Here is a 26,342-nt window from a genome sequence, read left to right on the forward strand (position 1 = left end):
CAGATTCACTGGCCTCTCGGTGCAAGACGGCACCTCCCCATTTCCCATTGATTGAGGTGCACCTCAAGGGGTGTCCAAGGGCACAGACAACCTCTCGCTGGCATACTGCTGCAGTGAGCTCATGGCGCCAACGATGGGATGCAGGATCACGCTAGCACCAGGCATCCACTGAGTGGTCCACCAGGTTCTCCCCTGTTGAGAATCTATTTCAGGTTGAGTATGGCCCTCATCAGAGGCTCTGCATCAGCCTAAGGCTTAGCAGGGGCCTAGTCTCTAACAGTCAAATGACTGTCAGGGGCATTGGCTATCACTGTCTCCGCCATCTGCACCTCTGTTGTAAGGTGCTCACTAGATTGTGACCCAGGGCTGGTTTGCGATCAACTCCCTACCAAAGTGAGTACCTCTGCACTGGTGCAGGGTAAAGGGGAAAGATGTGACACTGTGCCCTTCGAGACTGTTGTCCTTGGAGGAGGTGTGAGGTGGTACAGAGGCAGGCTGCTCCTCAAGTCTCTGCTACAGTTTAACCCACAAAGGCAGCACATGCGCACAATTACTTGAGTGATGACAAATGGTCCACTCCCATTTATGGGTGCAGCTGACTGTCATTGTAGCCAGAGATGATGGACAACCGCAAATCCTCCTCATTCTCCATGCTAACCCCTCCAACCTCAGCATCTGATGTGGAGCATCCGCCTTGCTCCCCTGCCCGCTGTAGAGCTTTCAGCTCAGCCTCAGTCAGGGTCTTATGTCTGGTATTCTACACACCCGCACCCAGTCTTGGCCTTCTCCCTGTTGTTGTGGGCCCACTTGTCCTGCTAGCATAAGGTGAGAGCTAGTGATGCTGATTAGGACCACTTATCACCAGACTGCTCCATGAACCTGTGAAGTGGAATGTTGCTCATCTGTCCTTGTAAATGTCATGCTCTCTGAAAAGGTGAACTTAGAACTGAATGTGTGCAGTTGTTGGGCTCAAAATAGTGTATTTTAAGTGAGTGGTGAGCGGGAGAGGATAAAAGGCACGGATCGAGAGACCAACCTGCAATGAGAGCAGCAGCGGAGAGACATCACGAACCACAACGTGATGCGAGTGCAGGGAAAGCAGCTGATTGGTTAGTTGGATTGGTGAGTATTTCTAGTCTTTAAAGTAAAATTAAGGTCTTTAGTTTGTGTTTAGGTCCCTAGTCTTTTTTTTTCCTCTCTTTTTCTTAAAAATATCTTGTTAAGTATAAGATCGATACTGGTGTAAAAAAATAATTACAATAAAGCGTGAAGAGTGGGGGATTCTTCAAGTGTAAACAGCAGGGATACTAGAGTAATTAATTAATAAATAAAGTACGATACTGATGGCAGGACAGGTGATGTGTTGCTGCTGCAGCATGTGGGTCGCCGGACACCAAGGTGATCCAGAGCGAACACATCTGTAGTAAGTGTTCGTAGCTCGAGGAACTTTGGATCTGAGTTGAGGAGCTGGAGTCCGAGCTGCAGACATTGCGCCACATCATGAAGGAGGAAAGTTACCTGGACACTTTGCTCCAGGAGGTGGTCAAACCCCTCAGATTAGGTAATTCAAATTTGGTCTGAGATCAGGGACAGGAGGTTGTGACTGCAGGTGAGGCAGGTATGGGGACCCAGGGGGTAGCGTTCGAAAGCCTCAGCCCCTGCAACTGTCCAACAGTTACAAGGTTCTTGCAAGCTGTGTGGACGAGAGTGGGGACTGCAGGGAGGATGAGCGAACTGACCACAGCACCGTGGTACAGGGAGCCATTCAAGTGTGGGGAGGAAATAGGAAGGTAGTAATGGTAGGGGACAGTATAATTAAGGGGATAGATACTGTTCTCTGCAGCCGTGAGTGGGAATCCCAAAGGCTGTGTTGCCTGCCTGGTGCCAGGGTTAAGGACATCTCCTCAGGGCTGGAGAGGAACTTGTAGTGGGAGGGGAGGGATCCAGTTGTCATCGTCCACGTTGGTACCAACAACATTGATAGGACTAGAAAGAAGGTTCTGCTGAAAGAATTTGAACAGTCAGGAGCTAAATTAAAAAGCAGAACCTCCAAGGTAATAATCTCGGGATTACTACCTGAACCACAGGCGAACTGGCATAGGGTAAATAAAGTCAAGGAGTTAAATGCATGGTTCAAAGGTTGGTGTGGGAGGAATGGGTTTCAGTTCACAGGGCACTGGCACCAGTACTGGGGTAGAAGGAAGCTGTTCCAGCGGGAGGCCTTTTCTTGAACTGTGCTGGGGCCAGTGTCCTGGCGAATCAACCAACTAGGGCTGTAGAGATGGCTTTAAACTAAATAGAGGGGAGGGCATTCTGGAGACGGGATACGTAGGCTTACAAAGCAAAAAGATATGGCAGCATTGCGGGCAGCTATTTAGGTAATGATAACCAGAGTGTGACAGGAGGGACAGAGTGTACAAACATAAAAACAGCAGCAAATAGGGTCAAAGGGGCAAAAAATGGTAAAAAGGCCAAAATTAACGGCTCTTTACTTAAATACACGTAATATTCAGAACAAAATAAATGAATTAACGACACAAATAGAGGTTAATGGATATGATCTTATAGCCATTTCGGAGACATGGTTACAAGGAGATCAAAGCTGGGAACTAAATATTCAGGGGTATGTGACTTTTCGAAAGGAAAGGTTGGTGGGGTAGCTTTGTTAGTATGAGATGGAATAAGGATGGTAGCAAGAAAGGATCTTGGATTGGAGGATGTAGAATCCATATGGGTGGAGGTAAGAAATAACAAGGCGAAGAAGAGAATGTGGGAGTAGTCTGTAGGCCCCCTAACAGTAGCTATACTGTAGGACAGAAAATAAATCAGGAAATAATGAGGGCATGTAAAAAAGGCAGTACATTAATCATGGGTCACTTTAATCTTCGTGTAGATTGGGATTATCAAATTGGCAGAGGTAGCCACAAGCAAGAATTCATAGAGTGTATTGGGGACAGCTTCCTAGAACAATACCTTGTGGATCCAACCAGAGGTCAGGCTATTTTGGATCTGGTAAGGTAGAAATGAAGTAGGTTTAATAAATGATCTCAAAGTAAAAGATCTCCTAGGAAACAGTGACCATAACATGGTAGAATTTAACATTCAGCTTGAGAGTGAGAAACTTGGGTTGAAAACAACTGTGCTAAACTTAAATAAGGGTAATTACAAAAGAATGAGGGCAGAGTTGGCTGAAGTGGACTGGGAAAGGAGTTTAGCAGAAAAGACAGTTGATGAACAATGGCAGATATTTAAGAAAATAGTTAATGACTCACAACAAAGATATATCCCAATGAGGAAGAAGGACTCCAGGAAGGGGATAAACCAACCATGGTTAATCAAGGAAGTTAAGGATAATATCAAGTTGAAAGAAAAAAACATACAATGTGGCAAAGATTAGTGGTAAGCCAGAGGATTGGGAAAGTTTTTAAAAATCAACATAAGATGACCAAAAAATAATAAAGAGGGAGAAAATAAGTTTTGAGAATAAACTAGCAAGTAATACAAAAATGGACAGTAAGAGCTTCTTTAAACATATAAACAGGAAGAGGGAGGCCAAAGTGAACATAGACCCCTTAGAGAATGAGACTGGGGAAATAATAATGGGGAACCAGGAAATGGCAGAGGAGTTGAATAAATACTTTGCATCAGCCTTCATGATAGAAGACACTAATAGCATTCCAAAAATACTAAATAATCAAGGACCAAAAGGTTGGGGAGGAAATAAATACAATAACTATCACTAGAGAAAAAGTACTAGAGAAACTAATGTGGCTAAAGGTCGATAAGTGCCCTGGACCTGATGGGTTGCATCCTAGGATATTAAAGGAAGTAGCTACAGAGATGCACTGGTAGTAATCTTCCAAGAATCCTTAGATTCTGGAAAAGTCCCAGAGGATTGGAAAACTGCCAAAGTAACACCCTTATTCAAAAAGGGAGGGAGACAAAAAACAGGTAACCTATAGGCCAGTTCGCTTAACATCTGTCATTGGGAAAATGTTAGAGTCTATTATAAAGGATGTAATAGCAGAGCATTTAGAAATACATAATATAATCAAGCAGGGTCAGCATGGCTTCATGCAGGGGAAATCATGCCTGACAAATTTATTGAATTCCTTGAGGAGGTAACAAACATGATAGATAAAGGGGAACCAGTAGATGTAATATATTTGGATTTCCAAAAGGCATTCGATAAGGTACTGCACATAAGGCTACTTAATAAGATAGGAGCCCATGGTGTTGGGAGTAGTATATGAGCATGGATAGAGGATTGGCTAACTAATAGAAGACAGAGTTGAGATAAGGGGGGCATTTTCAGGATGGCAACCTGTAACTAGTGGAATGCCACAGGGATCAGTGCTGGGGTCACAATTATTTACAAAATATATTAATGACTTGGATGAGGGAATTGAATGTACTATCACCAGGTTTGCAGATGACACAAAAATAGATGGGAAGGCAAGTTGTGAGGATGACATAGAGTGTACAGAGGGATATAAACAGGTTAAGTGAGTGGGCAAAAACTTGGCAGATGGAATATAACGTGTGAAAATATGAGGTTATGCACTTTGGTAGGAAGAATAGAGGAGCTGAATATTATTTAAATGGAGGAAGACTGCAGAAAGCTGCATCACAGTAGGATTTGGGGGTCTTCATGCATGAATCACTAAAAGCCAGCATACAAATTCAGCAGGTAATAGGTAAGGCAAATGAAATGTTGGCCTTTATTTCAAAGGGAATGGAGTATAAAAATAGGGAAGTCTTGCTAAAGCTATACTAGGCACTGGTTAGACCACATCTAGAATACTGTGAACAGTTTTGGTCCCCTTATCTAAGGTAAGATATATTGGCATTGGAGGCAGTCCAGAGAAGGTTGGTCCTGGGTATGGACGGATTTTGTTATGAGGAGAGGTCGTGTAGGTTGGGCCTGTACTCATTGGAGTTTAGAAGAATGAGAGATGACCTTTTTGAAACATATAAGATTCTTAAGGTGCTTGACAGGGTAGATGCTGAGAGGTTGTTTTCCCTTGTGGGAGAATCTAGGACCATAGGGCATAATCTCAGAGTAAGGGGTCGCCCATTTAAGACAGAAATGAGGAGAAATTTCTTCTCAGAGGGTACTGAATCTGTGGAGTTCTTTACCGCAGAGAGCTGTAGAGGTTGGGTCGTTAAGTATATTCAAGGCTGAGATTGACAGATTTTTAATCAGAAAGGGAATCAAGGGGTATGGGGACAAGGCAGGAAAATCTTGCATTAAAAGCCTGCAAGATAAATTTGGTTTCAAAGACTAGGCTGGCTGCCCTTGAAATATGGTGCCCGCTCCCGAATGGTCATCAGATGATGTGGGCTCCCTGACATCAGACAGAATTCTCTCTCTCTCTCTCTCTCGCACCAGCCCCCCCGCCCCACGAGTCTCCTGCTCTTCTTACCCTAGTCAGACATGGAGGCAAAATGGGCAAAGGAGCAGGAAGAAGGGGAGGTGAAGTGAGGTTGGGGATAGGGAATGGGAGGAGAGGGTTGTTGAAAAGTGGTGAGTCCAGGGATGGAAAGAGTGGAGGGGGTAAGAGGGGAGAGGAAGGGAGGTGGGGATTGTTGAGAAGCAACCATTGAATGGGGGAGAAGCAACAAGTCCAGCCAGGAAAGAGCAGAGGAGGGATGATTGCGTTTTAGAATACTATACACGCATGCATGCCAAGTGGAATTTGTCATTGCAGGGTTTATATGCTTTTCTGTGTATGATTGAACAGTGCCATCTTTATTAGAGACATTGCTGTCTATGATGTTTCAAGCAAGGATACTGCATTTGTGCATGTGTGCGTAGTGCACCATCTAGTGATGATGTTGTCAATAAACACTCCCTTTGTCAGGACTTCAGGGAACCATCGCCACATAGGGATTGCAAAAACTGTTAAAGAATACCAACCTTTACTAAAAGGCTGCATTCTTCTGTAGCCTCTATGTGGGAGTTGACCTTGAGTTAATGTTTGTTTTTCCCTGGCATTTGCAAAATATTCGGGTTTGTAGCAGTGTTTTAAAAAAATCATTGTTTGAAATGTGTCTTTCCATCATTGTGGCAAATACAATTTGATTTGACAGAATTATTATTTTGTATTAAAAAATCCCATCTCCCTGTCTATACATAACTGTTGTTGCTTCTAAGGGTATAACAATATTAATCAAATATACAGCTGGCACTGAGACATATTACAACAATAATGGTGGTGTCTAATAGTCCTTGCATCACTCCCATTGCCATGTAATTATCAATGAAAGGAATTCCTATTGAATTGTCCACTAAGATGCAAAACCAATCAAAAAATCCACTTCAGTATAACAGAATGGAACATCTTTTAGAGTAGAGATACAAAGACAGTGCTTTTGTTTATGAAATGTCCCCCAAAATTAAACCAAATATTACATTGCAGCTAGAAGATTATTACGTTCAGAACTCCTTATACTGCTGAATCTACAAGGATGAATTATTGTGGAATTTATTTCGGCTGAAATGTGCATGTACGAGGAGAGAATTGCATTGTGAATAATGAGTTCTTTCATCATCAAAACCCCTTGTTTCTTCTGGTTTGGCAATTCATTTTCTAAAGTGAGAGTCAATGCTGGCACTCACTGTACCCCCAACTGGTACAACAACAGTCTCAAGGAGAGGGGAGTGTCTTTTCCTAATGGCCATGGACAGAAAGGTCAGCATGGGGCCAAGGTGGAGAATTAAAATGACAAGCAACCAGATGCTCGCGGTCATGCTTGCAGACTGAACAGAGTTGTTCCGCAAAGCGGTCACCCGGTCTGCATTTGGTCTCCCCAGTGTAGAGAAAACCACATCGTGCGCAGCAAATACAGTATACTGAATTGAAATAAATACAAGTAAATCGCTGTTTCACTTGGAAGGAGTGTTTGGGGCCTTGGATAGTGAGAAGAGTGTAGGTGGAAGAGCAGGTATTGCAACTCCTACGCATCCCTGGAACGGCACCAAAGCTAAGGGGTGACGAAGGAGTGGACTAGGGTGTCTCAGAGGGAATGGTCCCTGCAGAATGCTTAAAGGGGAGGGCAGGGAAAATGTGATTGCATCACACTGGAGCTGGTAGAAATGGCAGAGGATGATCCGTTGAATATGGATGCTAGTGGGGTGGAAGGTGAGGACAAGGGGAACCCTAACATGGTTCTGCAAGGGAGAGGAAGGGGTGACCCTTCTGTGCATGGCTTGCAGCATTGTTCCAACTAAGCTCAATGTAAGCTCAAGAAACAGCAACTTATCCTTCGACTCAGCACGCTACAGCCTTCTGCACTGAACATTGAGTTCTTCATCCTTAGATCATAACATCTGCCTCCAGGGCCAATGAGAGAATTCATGTGCGCTGGTTCTTCCACTATTTCTGGGTCCTTTATCCCTCCCCCTCCCCCCATCATTAACCACCCAAACCTCTTTTCCCCTTTCAAGTTTCACCAAACAATTACAGAAATGTCCTAGTAAAATTATATTGCCCATTGTTGGCATCTGGTTACTAATATCGTCCGATATATATGCAGCAACAATATAATGTGGTGATAATTTGTGTGTGTCCTATAGGTCATCCCACTGTGACCATTGAACAAATTTAATTTTAACAGCATCGTGTAATGTTGTTCGTTTGACAGGAAAATATCCCATTAGTTATTTATAACACTGTGCAGTTGATAACATTGATTTTGATGATTGCCTCAGCCCTTACTAACATGTTCTGCACATTACTCCATATGGACATAGTGACAGGAAAATTCATATTTGGGGGGAAGATTCAATACTTGCAACCCAGATAAACTAAACAAGATCTTCCAGGGTGCACGATATTATTCAATAAAATTATTTCATACAGAGGGTGTAATTGGATTATATTTTATCACTAATCTCACAGGGTAGAAAGATCACATCACTCCTGAGCAACAAGGTGGAATGATTGTACAACATAGGTCTTTACTGTCAGTGAGAAGCGTTGGGGCCCTCAGGTGTCTCTGTGCAATGCAACATTTAAGAGGCCAGAGGATGAAGGCTGAGTAGTTCACAATTATATGTGTTTTATTGATCAGCAAGTCTGAAGACTCTGCTATTTTCTGCTTCTCACTACAATATATTTTCAATATCTACTATGCAACACAACTTTATCGTGATATTCCAATACCTCAAGAAACTCATATAAAGTACCAAAATGGAGTGGGATATTAGGTAAGTAGACAAAGGGACAGGATTGAAGACAATGGAAAAGGCTCTTGAGAGTCATGTGCAGAGTAAAACAGGTTACTGATTCACTGTGAGCCCATTATGCACTCCTGTCCTGGCAACCTCTCCCACAAATCCTGCTCACAGTAAACTTACATCGGCAACAAAATAAACAGAACTCCAGCTATAATTCTACCCTCTATTCGCAAGTTAATTATGGATGACAAAGGCTATTTATCCCAGTTCATCTCATCCATCCCAGATACATACATATTAGGAGCAGGAGTAGGCTATTCGGCCCCTCGAGCCTGCTCCACCATTTGATAACATTGCCTTTATAATGCCAGCGACAACAACTCAAGTACTTAATTGGCTATAAAGTGATTTGAGACATCGTGAAAGGTACTGTATAAATGTAGGTTTTGTCTTTCTTTCATTATATCTGCTTGCAGTAGCAGAGTGACTGTGCGATGGTGAAATTGGAGATCCAATGCTGATTCTCTAAGGATAATTAATCACAGAGCAATCAACTGATGCTAGGAATTCAACTCTGCAGCTAACCTCCCTCAACACCATCCCCAACCCCCTCTAACCTCCCCCCATGCCTCTAACCTCTCCCCACCCCCCAATTCCCTGTCACACTCTCTAACCTCCCACTCCAACCTCCCCCTCGTCCCTCAATTTCCCCCATTCCCTCTCCAACCTCCCCCTCCAAGCTCCACCCCACCCCCCCTAACCTCCCACTCTAACCTCCTCCCCACCCCACCACACACACACACGCACACATAGCATCCAATTGGTTCTAAAATTGCAGGGGTTTCACTTACCATTTTTCAAAGAAGAACACTTTCATGACAGTTGCTGCGCTGCCGTTGACCTTCGGGCAGCTTCGAGATTTTTTGGCGAGCTTTCCAAAAACAAGAATGGAACCACGAAGCTGCTGGAAGGTCGGAAGCAGCAGTGAAATTGACCTGACACTGACAGACCAGCTTTAAAAAGGTTGAAGCTCTCAGCCTGACGGTTCTGATTTTTTAAAGCTGGTCTGTCAGATCTGTGATCTGTGGTTCTGGCAGCTCAGTCTGGATAATGGGAAAGTCCGTTTAAAACCATGGAACCCCCCCCCCACCCCGCCCCAGCTCCAGTCCCCAGTGTTTGGCACCATCTGCACCCACTTTTCCTAGGCCCTGTCTGCCTCCATCTTGTCCAATGTGGGCGTAATTTTATGTCCCTGTCATGGCAGGGGCACGGCTGGAAAATATGTTGAGGTTTTCAAAGTCCATTAACATTAGGGCGGGACCAGAAAATCCTGCTGGCGGGAGCTGCCGCAAAATTCTGCCCTGTGTGTTTTTTTCCCTTTTATTTTGTCATGCTGTGTTGGTCTTGTCTCATTTCCCTTCATGTTGCATTCAGATTACGACCATGTCGTTAATTCACGCCTCATTTGGACACAACCTTTGTTTCTTTACCATATTATCTCTTTGGCTGTTGCATCATGAAATCTTATGTTATTTTAATCTGCTGTGGCCTCCTCCCTATCACAGACCTTGTTCTTTATTCTTCCAGCTCCAGCTCCCCTTCCACTGGCCTTAAAAACTCTTACTATTCAATCTTACTTCAGTTCTGATGGAAGGTCATTGACCTGAAGCGTTAACTCTGTTTCCCTCCATAGCTGCTACCTGACCTGCTGAGTTTTCCAGCATTTTTTGTTTTTGTTCTACCTGATAAATATTATGCTGGTATTCTCAACCAGAAATAAATGCTCTAGGGAATGTCACAAGGGAATAAGCATCAAGATCATCAGACAATACAACAGTGCCTGTCACAATAAATCCTATATATCAGCTGCTCAACACTACTTTGCCCTGAACTGGATGTGTGACTTAACATAGATTTCTGGGAGACCACCATGATATATTTAATGCTAACTATGACCGAGTAATTATCCAGCTGTGGAAGATATTTTCTGTTTTGGTTTGTGCTTGGTCTTAAAAGGGTAGAGAAATATATAACACAGGCTAGTACCCTGAATGATTTAGTTCCATTTCCTCACTTACTGCCAGACTTACAGCTTCAAGTCCTATTGCAATGTCTAAGCCTTTTTCCTGTCAGTAGGTTAATGAAAATAATCATCAATTTTTCAAGGACAGGATGTTTTCGTGTTGTATGCAGCCACCATCACCTAGCTTTGACAACTCCAACATTAGTGCTTCATCTGTTAATATTCTTGGCTTCACTAAACCTTCCAACCTCAAATAGAACACTCACATTTCCATTGTTAAAGTTGCCTCCAAGCTCAGTTTCCTCTTTCATGTCCTCAGAGCCCTGAGACTGGAATTGAACCGGAAATGGCGTCCTAGTGCAGGCCTGGGTGGGCAGGGGGCCACTGTGCCTCGCTCCATCATTCCAGCATGGATTCTCTGGGATGTGATAGCCATAGCCATACACCATCCTGTTGAGGGATCCCCAGCTGTAGTCATGAAGGATTTTAAACTTTTTAACCATCTTTCAGAGAGTGCCTTCATTTTGAAGTGCCCTCGTAGTTTCCTGCCTGCTTTGATACCACCCATCTCTCGTGGTGGATCTGCCGGCCAGATATCGCAGTGAGCCCTCGGATTGGACTTCACACTTCACTGGTCTGCCCTTAATTAGACAGAACTCCCAAAGGCGGCCAATTAAGAAGCAGCCTCTGGAAAGACTTTAAGTGATGTCCTGCCATGATCACTTCTAGGTTCCTGACCTGGAATTGAGCTCAATGTTGGGTTCCCAGTGATTTCAGCAAAATCCAGCCCAATGAGTCAGCAAATGGCATGGGAGAAAATAATTCTCACAGTACAAGGAGAGGCAGCAGGAGGAAGTTCAGAGGCAGGCATTTAATTTAACCTGCCTGTACCTTAAACTAGATAAAGATTTAGTTAAAAAATTAAAAGAAAACCAACTTGGATTAAATGGATAAATGTTAATTAATTAAATAAATAAACCAAGGTACTGATCGCATTGCAGGTGGTGTCAGCAACAGTAGCATGTGGGAGTTTGTGTAGAGCACAGTGACCTCAGATAACCTGATCTGTAGCAACTGTCTGCATCTTGACAAACTTCAACTCAAGAATTGTTGATCTGGAGTCCGAGATTCAGACATTAAGGGACATCAGGGAGGAACAAAGTTACTTGGACACTTAATTTGAGGAGGCATGCACTGCCCCCTCCCCCACCTCAACCCCAGCTTAGATTAGGTACAAGTCTGGTGAGTGGTCAGAGACAGGAGGGTGTGACTGTGATTCAGGTAAGTAAGGGACCACAGTACAGACTGCAGGAGCCTCAGTATTTGCCCTTAATCAAACAGGTACAAATTCTTGCTGCCTGCATAGATGAGGGAAGATTGTGCAGGTTGGATGAGCAAACTGTCCAGAGCACCATAACACAGGAGGCCATTCAAGTGGGTGGAGTGAAAAGGAATGTGGCAGTGATAGGGGAGACTAAAGTCAGGGAGATAGTTATTGTTCTCCCTGCAGCTGCCTGGTGCCAGGGTCAAAGACATCTCCTCACTGCTGGAGAAGAACTTGGAATGGGAGGGGAAGAATCCAGTTGTTGTGACCCACATAGGAACTAATGACATAGGTAGAACTAGGAATGAAGTTCTGGTGAGAGTGTTTGAAGAGCTAGGGTCAAAATTAAAATGCAGAGTTTCAAGGTAACAACAACAACAACAACAAGCTGCATTTATATAGCACCTTTAACATAATAACACATTGCAAGGCACTTTGCAGGAGCATCATAAAGGAAAATGTGACAGTGAGCCACATAAAGAGATATTAGAGCAGATGACCAAAAGTTGGTCAAAAAATAGGTTTTAAGGAGTGCCTTAAAGGAAGAGAGAAGAAATGGAGAGAGTGCCTTAAAGGAAGAAAGAGAGATAGAAGAGATGGAGCGGTTTAGGGAGGAAATTCCAGTGCTTAGGGTTGAAGGCACAGCCACCAATGGTGGAGCAATTAAAATAGTAAAATAGTAATAGATATCCCAGAAGGTTGTGGGCTGGAAGAGGTTACAGAGATAGGGAGGGGTGAGGAATTGGAGGGATTAGAAAACAAGGACAAGAATTTTAGAACTGAAGCATTACTTAACAGGGAGCCAGTGAAGGTCAACAAGCAGAGAGGTGGTGGATTATCAGAACTTGGTGCATATTAAGACGGAGCAGCAGGGTTTTGGATGACTCTAATTTTACAGAGGGCAGAATGTGCCAGGCCAGGCAGGAGTGCATTGCAATAGACTAATCTAGAGGTAACCAAGGCATGAATGAGGATCTCAACAGCAGATGAGCTGAGGCAGGAGTGGCATCAGACAATGTCAGAGGTAGAAATGGGCAGTCCTAGTGATGGCATGGATAAGCGTTTGAGAAGTTCATTTTAGGCTTAAATATGATATCAAGGGATGAATTATATGGGGCGGGGGGAGGTGGGGTGGTGGAGATGTATTACTTATGCCCCTAGATCGAAAAGTTGCTTAAATCTGACTGCCCCGCAACAATGGGTGGCCTCAATGGGTTTAGAGTGGGACTTCCAACCCTCAGGGACAGGAAGTCCTGCCCTCAAGAGCTGCCAGCCAATCTGATTGGCGGCAGCTCTGTAGTCACAACAGTGCCGGAATATAGCCGTGGCTACTGCTGGGACTACAAGGAGTCCGGAAAAGAGCTGAAGATGGATACCGGTCTTCAGTTAAGTCTGGACATTTTGGTCGGGGATGTTTTTGTGACCCCATTGTTGTAGAGGCCTGTAGGGGTGGGAAGAGGAGGCACAAAGGGGGGAGTACAGACTTCAGAGGAGGGTGCCCCCGATGGTACAGGGAACCGCCCCAAAGGAGGTACCCCCATTCCTGCTTGCCTTTAGCTCGTGCAGTGAACCCTGCCAAGCTATTCAACTTTCCCCTGTCTTTTCCAGCCGCACATTTTATTGCAGCAGAGGTGGAATGAGGTCCTTAAGTGGCTATTAGTTGGCCATTTAAGGGCCTCAATAGACTTGAGGGAGGGAGGACTGCCTGACACCTTACTCATCCCCGTAATATGGGGAACAGATCAGGGATGGGTGGGAAGGTGGTGGGCTAGGAATGAGCTTTATTTTATGTGCCCCCCACCTTCAAATACGCCAGCAAGGGAGCAGGTGGGGGTGTGTAAAATTCACCTCCAAGTTTGTAAACAGTCTGGATCAGCTTCAGACAGTTACCAGAGAGAGGGATAGAGTCAGTGACTAGCACAAAGCAAGATGGCTGTTATTGGAGATCAATCACCTCAGCCCCAGGACATCACGGCAGGAGTTCTTCAGGGCAGTGACCTAGGTCCAACCAGCTTCAGCTGCTTCATCAATGACCTTCCCTCTATCAGAAGGTCAGAAGTGGAAATGTTCACTGATGATTGAAGTCTTCAGTTTCATTCGCTACTCCCCAAATAATGAAGCAGCCCGCAAGCAGTAAGACTTGGACAACATTCAGGCTTGGGCTGATAATTGGCAAGTAATATCCATGGCACACAAATGTCAGGCAATGGCCAGCCCCAAAAAGATAGAATCTAACCATCACTCCTTGACAGCCAATGGCATTACCATCCACCAACAACATCCTGGAGGTCACCAGAGATGAGAAACATAATTAGAATTAACACATGGCTGCAAGAGCAAATCAGAGGCTGGAAATTCTGTGTGAGTATCTCACTTCCTGACACCGCAAAACCTTTCCATCATTTGCATGGCACAAGTCAGGAGTGTGATGGAATACAGTCCACTGGCTTGGATGAGCGCAGGTCAAGCAACACTCAAGAAGCTCAATGCCATCCAAGTCAAATTAAACATGAAGTTCCTTTGAAGCACTGTAATTCACCCAAAATTGGTCAAACTAGCTCAAAACATCAAGAGATCTCAAATGCTATGGCACCCAGTTAAAATTGAGTTGCAGCAATTTTTGTATTGGTTTATCCAAATGAATTTGAGCGGAAAATTGAGCAAAGATTTCAATTTAGAAAACTAGCACAATCTTGAGCATCACTTGCATCTGAATTGCCGCTTGCACCCAAAGCTTTGACTTTATTCCAAAATGTATTATTATTTGTTGAGCTTGTTTCTTCAAGTTTTTTTCTTGCATTGGTGCCGATTTTCATGCATTAGGCTGTATTACACTCTGGCTGCTTGGCTTAGATTGGTATTTGTGTGACAATTCTGTCAAACACTCCTAAAGAGACATATAAACTTCCAATGTAGTTGTGTCCATTACTAAAATTTTTCATTTTTTATAGAAGCCCCTGACTGAAGTCAAGGTAAATCTGTTTAAAGCGATCTCCTGTTTAGATATACAATGGGTTATGCCAACAGAACACTAATACAGAACCATTAAGAAAGAAGACCGTAACATTTGAGTTAGTTTTCCTCTCGTTAAATAATGTTGGTGCTCCATTCTTATACGTAAACAGATTAAAAATTATACCTGCTTGTTCATTAACACATAGATAATTGGATTATATATTGCTGAACTTTTGGAGAGGAATGAAGGAACTGTCATATGCATAGCCGAAAACTCTGCCCCTCGATTCATGAAGAACCAAAATGCAATGGTGGCATATGGTAACCAAGCAGTAAGAAAACCAATGATCATTAAAATTACCATGCGGGTGACTTCCTTCTCAGCCTTTTATGCAGTGGCAGGCTCCTATTGCTGAGCTGTGGCCTATAAGAAAATATAGGTTTAGATGGGAACTTAGGGGGAACTAGTCTTGGTGGGGTTAAGTAATTAAACTTTGGGTGGGATTGTTATTTATTTTAATAAAACTACTTAACTGATTAAAGTTTTAGACTAATGTCTGCAGGTGCAACAGAACTAATAGTCATGAGCATCCTGTTGCTGCACACCGAAGAAGGAACTTTGAGATATGAAACTGGCAACCTTGTTATTCATTCTCTAGTTGTGGTCTTGGGAACTAAAAAAAAAGCTCTTATTATTTGCCAAATTATAATTCCTTTTAATAATTTTTAATATTAAGTTTTGCCGGAATGCATTCAGCTTTTTTGAACCACGGTTACATTTATTCCTTTATTATAATTAGTAAAGTAAATGCTATTTAGACTTGATTTTCTTTACAGTTGAAATTGTTGTTATTTTCAAGGCCTGCAGAATGAGCAATTAACCACAAAAACAAGGGAAGCTTGTACTAAGACTTAAAACAGAGATAAGGGGTCACAAGATATTGTCAGGGTCTGGACATGTATGAATGAGTAGAATGGGAAAGTATTGGAGAAAACATGATTGGTTGAATTTTCCCACAATTTGCCATTTTGGAGGATAATTCAGGGGACTGAAATCCTCTATCCTGAGAGAGGTTTAATTGTTAAATGGGTGTGAAATTAAGTCACAACTTCTAGCCAAGGATACATGGGCTAATATAATTCTGAACTGAGTCTTGTAAACTGCAGCTTAAACTACATAATGTATTCATTCCTGCTTGCGCTGAAAAAGAAGTCATAACCATTATAATATGCTGTCTGCATCAAATAATTGAACTGACAGCCCAAAAGGGGCTGAAAACCGGAACAAACCTATGTTCCATGTTATTGCATTTTGCAATAAATGATGTTGAAATATGCAGAATTACACTATAAATGGAAAGAACATGGAGAGACAGTATAAAATAAGGGATACAATTCTAAAGAGGGTGCAGGAGCAGAGGGGCCTTGGTGCAAATGCGCCTAAGTCATTGAAGTCATTGAGAGCGAGGTTCTTAAAGCATACAGTATCCTAGGATTAAGGGTGTAGCTGTTTCAACGGACAAACAGATGCCTCAGCCAAGAATGCATTATGAAGCTTGACTGAGACATCCATTAGTCTTGAAACAGCTACACCAAGGGAAAACATTGCTTGATTGATAGCTTTGTCTCTTGTCAATTGTGGAATGTCTATTTACACAACATAAAGAGGTGTCAAGTTCTTGCAGTTTCTGCTATTGAAACTTTAAAGGTCTGGATGATTGACACTTCTATAGCACTATAGTAAAAGCAGTTTTTTAAAAAGAAAGTTATGAATGCATGACTTTTTAAAAAGCTTTTCCAAATACCATTGTTTCTATTGGGTTCATTGGTTCTGTATAGAGTGAATGGCATGGTGATGTCATAGGTTGGCATGGAGTGTATGAGGGTCTATTGGGGTGGGTGGAGGGGCATAAGTTGTCATGGGGGCATGGGTAAGACCTTTTGAACTTACCCTTCAAAAGGTTCCCTCATACCCCAGACTATGGTTTACGACATACTGGGGAGGCCATGAACCATGAGTCCATGAGAAACTGGCCCAACTCCATGAAAATTATGGGGAGCTAGGAGATGCCTATCCCCACAATGGAGCCGGCCAGGTCAGGAATGCAGGGTGTGAGCTCATGACCTTAATCAGGCTGCACCCTTATTCTGCATTGACGAAAATTGAGAGCACCAGGAATGGGGCCTGAAATTCCAGAACTGGGTCCTGCCCACCACTTCTAAAGGTCCTCGGAGTCTTCCTGACTCTACTAAAATCCAGCTCATGGAGCTCAAGAGCAAGGCACAAAATACTGGTTCAGCCTCAACTGGACGATTGCTTCCAGTTCTGGGTGCCACACTTTAGGAAAGATATGAAGGCATTAGAGAATGTGAAGAAAAGATTCATGAGAATAGCTCCAGGGTGAGGAACATAAGTTATTTAGATAGATTAGAGAAATTGGGACTATATTCCTTGGAGAAGGTTGACCAGAGATTTGATAGAGGTATTTAAAATAATGAGAGGTCTGGATGGAGTAGATAGGAAAAATTTGTTCCCACTGGTGGAAGGAGCAAGAATAAGAGTGCACAGATTTAAGGTATTGCCAAAAGAAGCAACGAAGACATGAGGAGAAACATTTTCAGTGCGTGGTTTAGAAATGGAATGCATTGCCTGAGAGTGTGGCGGAGGCAGGTTCAATCGAGGCATTCAAGAGGAAATTGGATTATTACCTGAAAAGGAAGAATGTGCACAGCTACAGGGAGAAGGTTGGGAAATGGCACCGAATAGCTCATTCAGAGATCCGGCGCCGATAAGATGTGCTGAGGCCTCCTTCTGTACTGTAACAATTCTGTGATTCCGTGATAAATGCTCTCAAATATTTAGAGTAAATAAATACTTATCACTGGTATTTAATTTCTTTACGCTTAATTGATTTTACATGGTGATAAATATTACTATGATATTAATCATCTGACAAATCATAATGATTATGTAGATTAAGGGTCCTATTTACCTGGCTTCACTTTATATATGTTTGGATGTACCCTGCACAGAAAAAGAAATGTATTGACCATTGTTACTGATTTCATGCATTATAAATGCATATTTGCATACATTAGGTGCTTTTTCCAAACCTGCTTACTAGAACTCCATTAATAAACTCAAGTAAATTTTACAGTATGTGGAAATGTTATGCTTGCCCCTTTGACTTTACATATCAATCTTCTGTATGAAAAGAATATGAGGGCGTCTGGAATCAGAAAATAAAAGACAAACAAATATATGATGTAAGACTTATTGTTGTAACGTGGATTCATGGTGTAATAATCTAGACCACATGAGCACTGAAATCCTTCCAATATGAACCTGAAATAAAAAACAATGAAAAGCATTGCTTAAATATTATAAACCATTTCTAATTGAAGATGAAACATAAATCCTTCCCTACCCTCTAACTCCACCAGATCTGTTGTAAGTTAGTGCATCTTTAAGGAGCCCATTTTCCTCTGCTTAAGATCATTGGAAAAAATGGAGTGGGCAATATTTTCATCTGATGTTATATTAGTTCCCTAGCTCCACAAACTATTAACTTTAAAAATTTGCAGATTTTCAGCTACCCTAGGTGGCAGCCGGCCCTGGTATTTTGTGTGAGGTTCATGAGACCTATCACATTAATGTTCCTTCCTCCATGGTTAGAGTTGAAAATTCCGTGAAAAGCTAGAACTACTGTGACCCCTGAAAATTGTCTAGAGTAGAGCCAGATCACTGTGGTGGTTAGAACTCTAACACAACAAAGATGCATTGGAATCACACCAAATTGCAAAATCCTGGTCCTGATCAATACTCACAACTCATCAATAAAATTACAGGTTTAGAAGTATCAGATTTCCCATAATCAATTTGTTTGTGAGAATGGAACCAAAAGGAGACAGTTGCAGCACATCTTGTAATAACACATTTCTAAATGGAGATCAATATCAAAAAATATTAATCAGCTGTAGAAAACAGAATTTTCTTTCAAAATATGGCTCCAGGAAGTACTTGTGCTCTGCAATGGAGCTACATTGACATGAACAAGACCTGCCAAAGTCTTGTACTAGTAGACATTGTATTTCCTCCTATTTGTACCCAGAGATATGTGAAATGAGGTACGGATCAATAACATGGCATAAAAGATTGTGAGAATTTTGGCCATAACTGCCACAATTCACCACACCTCCTTACCCTTTTAGGAACATCCAACTATCCCTGCCCAATGCCACAGTAAGGGACATCTGCTCAGGGCCTGAGAGGAACTTACAGTGGGAGGGGGAGGATCCAGTCATTGTGGTCCATGTAGTATCAACGACCTAGGCAGGATAAGGAAGGAGGCTCTGCATAGTCAGTATGAGGAACTAAGTACCAAGTTAAGAAGCAGACCTCAAAGGTAACAATCTCTGGATTATTACCTGAGCCACATGCAAATTGGCATAGGGCAAATAAGATTTGAGAGAGGAATGCATTGGTCATTGACTGGTGTGGGAGAAGTGGGTTCCAGTTTGTGGGGCACTGGCGCCAGTACTGGGGAAAGTGAGGGCTGTACAGTTGGGTTGTTCCAGTGTATATGTAGGTTAAAATGCTGCATGATAATCACCTATCTACACCTGAACCATGCTGGGACGAGTGTTCTTTGGAATTGCATAAATAGGGAAGTTGAAAGAGTTTAAACTAAGTTGTTGGGGCAAGGGATCAAATATGGGAAGATGTGGTAAATTAAAGAGTAGAGACAAGGTAAGAGAGGAAGGTATTAATTTGGGAAATGATAAACAGACCTTGACGGAAGGGACAGAGAGTGCAAATTGAAGATTAAACGAATAGATAATGCTAGTGGTTACAAAAATAATAAAAGGACAAAACTTAAGGCTCCATGTCTGAATGCACGTAGCATTCAAAACAAAACAGAAGAACTAATATTGCAAATAGAGATAAATAAGTACAATCTAATAACCATTACAGGGACATCGCTACAGGATGGGTTAGATTGGGACCTGAACATTGAAAGGTTTGTGACTTTTAGGAAGGATAGGAAGTTAGGAAAAGGTGGAGGGGTGGCTCTGATAATTAAAGACAACATTGACATAATATAGAGGGATAGCCTAAGTGCAGGAAACCAGGAAAAAGAAGCAGTTTGTACGGAGGTGAGGAATGATAAAGGCAAGAAGTCACCTGTGGGAGTGATGTACAGGCCCCCTAACAGTAATCACATAGTAGGACTGGGTATCAAAGAAGAAATAATGGGAGCTTGTAAGAAAGGTACGGCAATTATCATGGGGGATTTTAGTCTGGAACAATCAGATGGGTAAAGGTAGCATAGATGACAAATTCATAGAATGTTTTAGGGATAATTTCTTAGATCAGCACTTTCTGGAGCCAACCAGGGAGCAGGCTGCACTAGACCTAGTATTGTGAAATCAGATAGGACTAATTAATGATCTCATGTTGAAGGCGCCCCTAGGTAGCAGTGATCGTAATATGATTGCATTTTACATTCAGTTTGAGGGAGAGAAGACTGGGACTAACATGAGAATTTTAAACTTAAATAAAGGCTTTTCAAGGGCATGAAAGCAAAGCTAGCAAAAGAATTGGCAATTTAGGTTAAGGGACAGGTCAATAGAGATCCAGTGGCAGACATTTAAGGAGATATTTCAGAATATATAGATTAGATACATTCCAAAAGAAAAATTCCAAGGGGAGAATCCACCATCCGTGACTAACTAAAAAAGTTAAAGAAAGTATCAAATTTTTTTTTTAAAAGCATATAATTGTGCAAAGATGGGTGGCAGGTCAGAAGATTGGACAGAATATTAAAAGTAGCAAAGAATAACAAAAAGGTTGCTAAGGAGGGATAAATTAGAGTATGAGAGAAAGCTAGCTAGAAATATAAAGCCAGACAGTAAGAGCTTCTATGATTTTTTTTTTAAAAAGAGATAACAAAGTGAGCGTTGGTCCTATGGAAAGTAAGTCTGGGGAATTAATCGTGGAAAATAAGGAGATGGCAGATAAACTGAACATGTATTTTGCATCAAAAACAAAAATTGCTGGAAAAACTCAGTGGGCAGAATCTTCTGGCTGATGTGCGGGTGGCAGAGTCCGCAAGCCAGCGCTTAAAATGTCGCTCGCGTGTCCTGACGTCAGCGATATTTCGGTCAGTGGGCAGGCTACGCAGCAGGACGCACACCTGCCATTAATTAAAGACCTTTGTTAAGGCCATTAACTCTCCCATCGACCAGGATTTTGAGGGGCCCGTACAAACTTCGGCTCGGTGCACGGGCCCAATGGGCAGATGGGTAAGTGATTTTTTTTACAAACCTCATCCAGTGGCTGGATGAGGTTTGATATCGGATTTAAAAATGTTTAAGAAAGGTTTTGTGTACTTCATTAACATGTCCCCATCTCGTGTGACATTTTCACATGAGGGGGACATGTTTATGAATTTTTTATTATTTTATTTTTAATAATTGACATGCTTTCAGCGATCTCCGTGAGGCAGCACTTTGCCTCAGGGAGATGAGCGCTCTTTCATGCACATGCGCAAAAGAGCACACTCTCGCACTTGAGGAATCCCCTCCCCCCCCCGCCCACACAGGAAGCGCATGTCGGGCGGCACGCTGAGCGGGCCTTAATTGGCCCGCCCACTTAAAATGGTAGCGGGGCCCATTTCGGGGGCAGCGATCGGCTGCCCGCCCGCCCATCAAGTGCAAAATTCTGCCCAGCGGGTCTGACAGCATCTGTAGAGAGGAAGACAGAGTTAACGTTTTGAGTCCGTATGACTCTTCATCAGAACTAAAGAGGAATAGATATGTGGTGAAATGTAAGCTGTTTAAAGGTGTTGGGACAGGTGGAGCTGGATAGAAGGCCAGTGATAGGTGGAGGCAAAGGAGAGATTGCCGAAGATGTCATCGGTCTTCACTATAGAGAATACAAGTAACATCCCAGGAATAGCTATAAATCAGGAATTGGAAGGGAGGGAGGAACTCAAGAAAATTATAATCGCAAGGGAAGTGGTACTTAGCAAATTGTTGGAAATGCGGGTTGACAAGTCCTCGGGTCCTCATGGATTTCATCCTAGGTTCTTAAAAGAAGTGACGAGTGTGATAGTTGATGCATTGGTTTTAATTTTCCAAAATTCACTAGATTCGGGGAAGCTTCCATTAGATTAGAAAATAGCTAATGTAACTTCTTTATTCAAAAGGGGAGGGAGACAGAAAGCAGGAAACTATAAGCCAATTAACTTAACATCCGTCATAGGGAAAATGTTAGAAGCTATTATTAAAGACGTTATAACAGGGCACTTAGATAAAGTCAATGTAATCAGGCAGAGTCAACATGGCTTTATGAAAGGGGAATCATGTCTAACCAATTTATTGGAGTTCTTTGAAGATGCTGTGGATAAATGGGAATCAGTGGGTGTGCTGTACTTAGATTTTCAGAAGGCATTTGATAAGGTGCCTCATCAAAGGTTATTGTGGAAAATAAAAGCTCATGTTGTAGGGGGCAACAGATTGGCATTGATAGAAGATTGGCTAGCTAATAAGAAACAGAGGGCAGAATTTTGCCCTTGATGGGTGGGCGGGCAGCCGATCGCCGCCCCCGAAACGGGCCCCACCACCATTTTAAGTGGGCGGGCCAATTAAGGCCCGCCCAGCGTGTCGCCCAACGGGAAGCGCTATGCGCTGTGTGGGCGGGGAGGATTCCCCAACTACCAGAGTGCGCTCTTTCGTGCATGCGCATGAAAGAGCGTACATTTCCCTGAGGCAAAGTGCAGCCTCAGGGAGATCGCTGAAACTGTGAAACTCTAAAAAAGAAAAATTTAAAAATCATTAACATGTCCCCCTCATGTGAAAGTGTCACACGAGATGGGACATGTTAGTGAAGAACACAAACACTTTATTAAACGTTTTTAAACCTGACATCAAATCTTATTCCGCCACTAGATGAGGTTTGTAAAAAAAAACACTTACCTGCATGCCCGTTGGGCCCATGCGCCGACCCAAAGTTCGCACAGGCCCATCAAAATCCTCGCCGATTGGGGAGTTAGTGGCCTTAACAAGGCCTTTAATTAATGGCGGGCGTGCGTCCGCCAACCGAAATATCGCAATGCCGCGCGCTGACATCGGGAGGCTCGCACGACATTTTAAGCACTGGCATGCGGACTCTGCTGCCCGCACGCCAGCCAGAAGATTCTGCCCAGAGAGTGGTCATAAATGTCTCATTTTCTGGTTGGCAGGATGTGACAAATGGGGAGCTACAGGGATCAGTGCTGGGGCCTCAACTCCTTTCAATTTAAATAAATGATTTGCATGAAGGGACCAATGGCATGCTTGCTAAATTTGCTAATGACACAAATACAGGTAGGAAAGTAACCTGTGAAGAGGATGTAAGGAGACTACAAAAGGATATAGATAAGTTAGGTGAGTGGACAAAGATCTGGCAAATGGAGTATAATGTAGGAAAATGTGAGGTTGTCCATTTTGGCAGGACAAATAAAAAAAGAGGCATATTATCTAAATGGTGAGAGATTGCAGAGCTTTGAGATGCAGAGGGATCTGGGTGTACTAGTGCATGAATTGCAAAAGGTTAGTATGCAGGTGCAGCAAGTAATTAGCAAAGCTAATGGAATGTTATTATTTATTGTGAGGGGAATTGAATACAAGAGTAGTGAGGTTATGCTTTAGTTATATAGGGCATTGGTGAGACCACATCTGGAGTACTGTGTACAGTACTGGTCTCCTTATTTAATGAAAGATGTAAATGCATTAGAAGCAGTTCAGGGAAGATTTACTAGATTCACACCTGGAATGCATGGGTTAATGTTTTAATATTTTATGTGCTTGGCATGCTCGATTACATGTTAATTATGTCTTATTGGCATTGTATCGCATGCCTCTCTATAGCACAGCCAATGGACCCAAAGACCAAGTAGCCATGCAAGGCTGTGGCCACAAACCCAAAGAGAATCATGAACAGGTTGACCATCACCAGGTTCACTGAAATGTAATTGAGAGGTTGTCTTAGCTTCTTGTGCTTGTAAGTGACTGCCAGAGTCAAACCATTAATGGGCAGTCTGATGAACATCAGCAGAACCGTGTAAGCAGCGATTATGGGGAGCTTCCTGGGTCCAGCCAGGCAATAATAAAGGAATTCATAAGGATTGTGAACGACCCCAGTCTTGTTGGAAAGTGGGACATAAAAATTTACCCTTCCGTGCTGTCCATCTTAAATGAAAATTACCAATAGAAATATTTATGCACTTATAAAAGTTCTCAGCTACTGTGAAAGTTGACATGGTAAAGCAACACCATCAGCTGCTTCCACTAATTCATCACTTTATAGGCTTTTTAAGCAGTGCCAAGGATTGAGGGCAAGGGCAAAATGATTTAACGGAATTGACAATCCAAGTACGGTTAAAGAAGATACAATAGTTTGCCAAAACCTGATGTAAAGCTCTTTAAGGCTTTTAGCCACTGTGGATTTCGATTGTCATGCATATGAAATGTTTTAATTAGCACATTGAGATAGATTTCCACAGGGACCTATAATGGTTTAAAAGAGAAATTCAAGCTTGCAGTTGTTAGCTGAAAGGATGACGCAACAAGATTTCATATTTTCAAATAACTTTTACTGTATCAATTACTAAAGACAAAACAATATTAACTAAACACCATTTTCTTTTTGTAGACAACTTATACTTTAAACCACTGAACAGAGTTTGTCCCTTTCTACTTTTAATGACAACTGAAAACCCCCATTTGTAACATTTCTTGATCTCTTAAGTGGATATCCAATCTCCTGGAACCAATCCAAAGTGTTTTGCAGCCCCTAAGAATTTACTTTTATTCTTTTCCTTTCTCAATACTATCTTCCACCCCAAGAGTTTTCCTGGGGATTCTCCCTCTAGCTTCAGATAGGTGAACCCTCCAGCCTTGATTTAACTCCTCACAAACTAGGTCTTCAAACTGTTCCCAAGTTCCCAACCACATTATGTGTGGTGAACAATATAGTCATCATTTCCTCTGCTTAAGGTGCAGGTCTGGCTAACATCTATCGCATCTTGTTCCCCAACTCCCAGTTAGCTGCAGACCATAGAAGACCAAAATCTGCAACTACCCTCTCTCTGAGATATTTCTAGGTATTTTTTTGGAAAGCTTGTAACCTGATCTCAAAATGGCCTCCTCTATCCCTTTCTCCATGGCAATGGGAAACACATTAGCCTTGCCCTCACATAGAAATATGAATAAGCTATCTCTGATCACCACAGCTTTTCATCTTAGAAATAAAGTGGCAGGGTCCAGCACAACTGTTTACATCAGGATGTCGATAACACCTTTCTGGGTCTTAAGAGACTTAGGACCTTCTCACAGTGGACTTAGAAATAGCTGTCATTGTCCGCAGGTGTAAACGTTTGACATTTCCCTTTTAACAAAATAATCTGCGTCTTCTGATCTTTAAAAATTAAACCACCCCAGGATTACTGTGAGGCAGACTTCAGCAGATGTCACATGACCACTTTCATTTACCCAGAATTTAAAGATACTGTCCCAAACTATGATAATCTTATTAAGCAAAAGAAATAGTCCAATAACATGTTATAAACCTCACACATGTAACACCTCCCCCTTAAGGGAATGAAAACGCATCACCATTGTGATGTGTTTTCATAGAGAATACCCAAAATATATCAATTTACAACATCCACTTTAACAACTAACTTACAGTAAAAGTAACATTCCTCTCCCCTGCACCCCACCCCATGCTGTTACATTGTCCATTAAACAGCCCATCTTGGCTGATGTTTAACTTGTATCCATCTAGTACATATACTAGTTAATTTTTAAAGTCTTTCTTGTGCCAATTCTTAAAGTTCTTCCTCTCATGTGGTGGAGAAGTGGTTTTGTTGGTAGTGTTGCCTTTCTCATGATGATTGAAGTTCATTTTGTTTCCATGTCCTATGTTAAATGATGGCACAGCTGATTCCATTTGGGAGCCTTTGTTCAGAACAATATTGCTGATATCTCTTTATTTCCTCTGGCTTTTGTACCTGTAGGTGTAAACTGTAAAATTAGAAGTAATTTTCTCTCAGAAGGCTTTTTTCATCCTTTGGGCAGACAGTGGTGTAGTGGTAATGTCACTGGGGTAGTAATCCAGTGCTGTGAGCAAATGCTGTGGGGACATGGGTTTAAATCTTACGACAGCAGCTGGTAGAATTTAAATTCAATTAATAAATGTGGAATATAAAGCTAGTCTCAGTAATAAGGAGCATGAAATTATCATTGATTATTGTAAAAACCTATCTGATTCACTAATGCCCTTTAGGGAAGGAAATCTGCCATCTTTACTTGATTTGGCCTACATATGACTCCAGCCCCACAGCAATGTGGTTGACTCTTAACTGCCTCTGCAATGGCCTAGCAAGCCATTCAGTTCAAGGGCAACTAGGAATAGGTAACAAATGCTGGCCTTGCCAGGGTTGCCTACATCCCATGAAATAATAATTTTTTTTTAAGTCAGTATTTCCTTTGGTTCTTTAAAATTAGATTTCTCGTTGTCTTTCATGTCTGTAGATTCATTTAAGTGCAGCTCGCAGAAGAAAGTTTCAGCCGAACAAGTATCCAATTCATCTTTTCCAGGGTTAAACTTGGGATTATGATCTCTTGTCTGAAGTTTCAGTTTGTTTTCGAAAACCTTAATTCACCCTCATGGTTCCAAAATAATAACATTTGCTTAGTGAGTTCATTTGCATTGATTTTAAGCATTTGTGGGCAGTCTGACGTATTACAGTCTCTTCCAGGCCAGATGGTTGAACTTTTTGACTCCCTGGAAACATCTTTATTTGAAACAG

At 42.3% G+C, this 26,342-nt stretch overlaps 1 protein-coding gene across 1 annotated transcript; it reads right to left on the minus strand.

Moving 5' to 3' along the window:
- Positions 1-10,221: 10,221 nt before the first annotated feature.
- On the minus strand, positions 10,222-23,578 carry LOC144684079 (green-sensitive opsin-like). Its single transcript, XM_078547794.1, is given in 4 exon segments — positions 10,222-10,308; positions 14,669-14,908; positions 17,665-17,830; positions 23,388-23,578. Coding segments are annotated over 4 exon segments (684 nt in total).
- Between the last annotated feature and the right edge of the window lie 2,764 nt (positions 23,579-26,342).

The sequence above is a fragment of the Cetorhinus maximus genome, chromosome 8 (genome assembly GCF_964194155.1).
Source record: "Cetorhinus maximus chromosome 8, sCetMax3.hap1.1, whole genome shotgun sequence".
Lineage (NCBI taxonomy): Eukaryota > Metazoa > Chordata > Chondrichthyes > Lamniformes > Cetorhinidae > Cetorhinus > Cetorhinus maximus.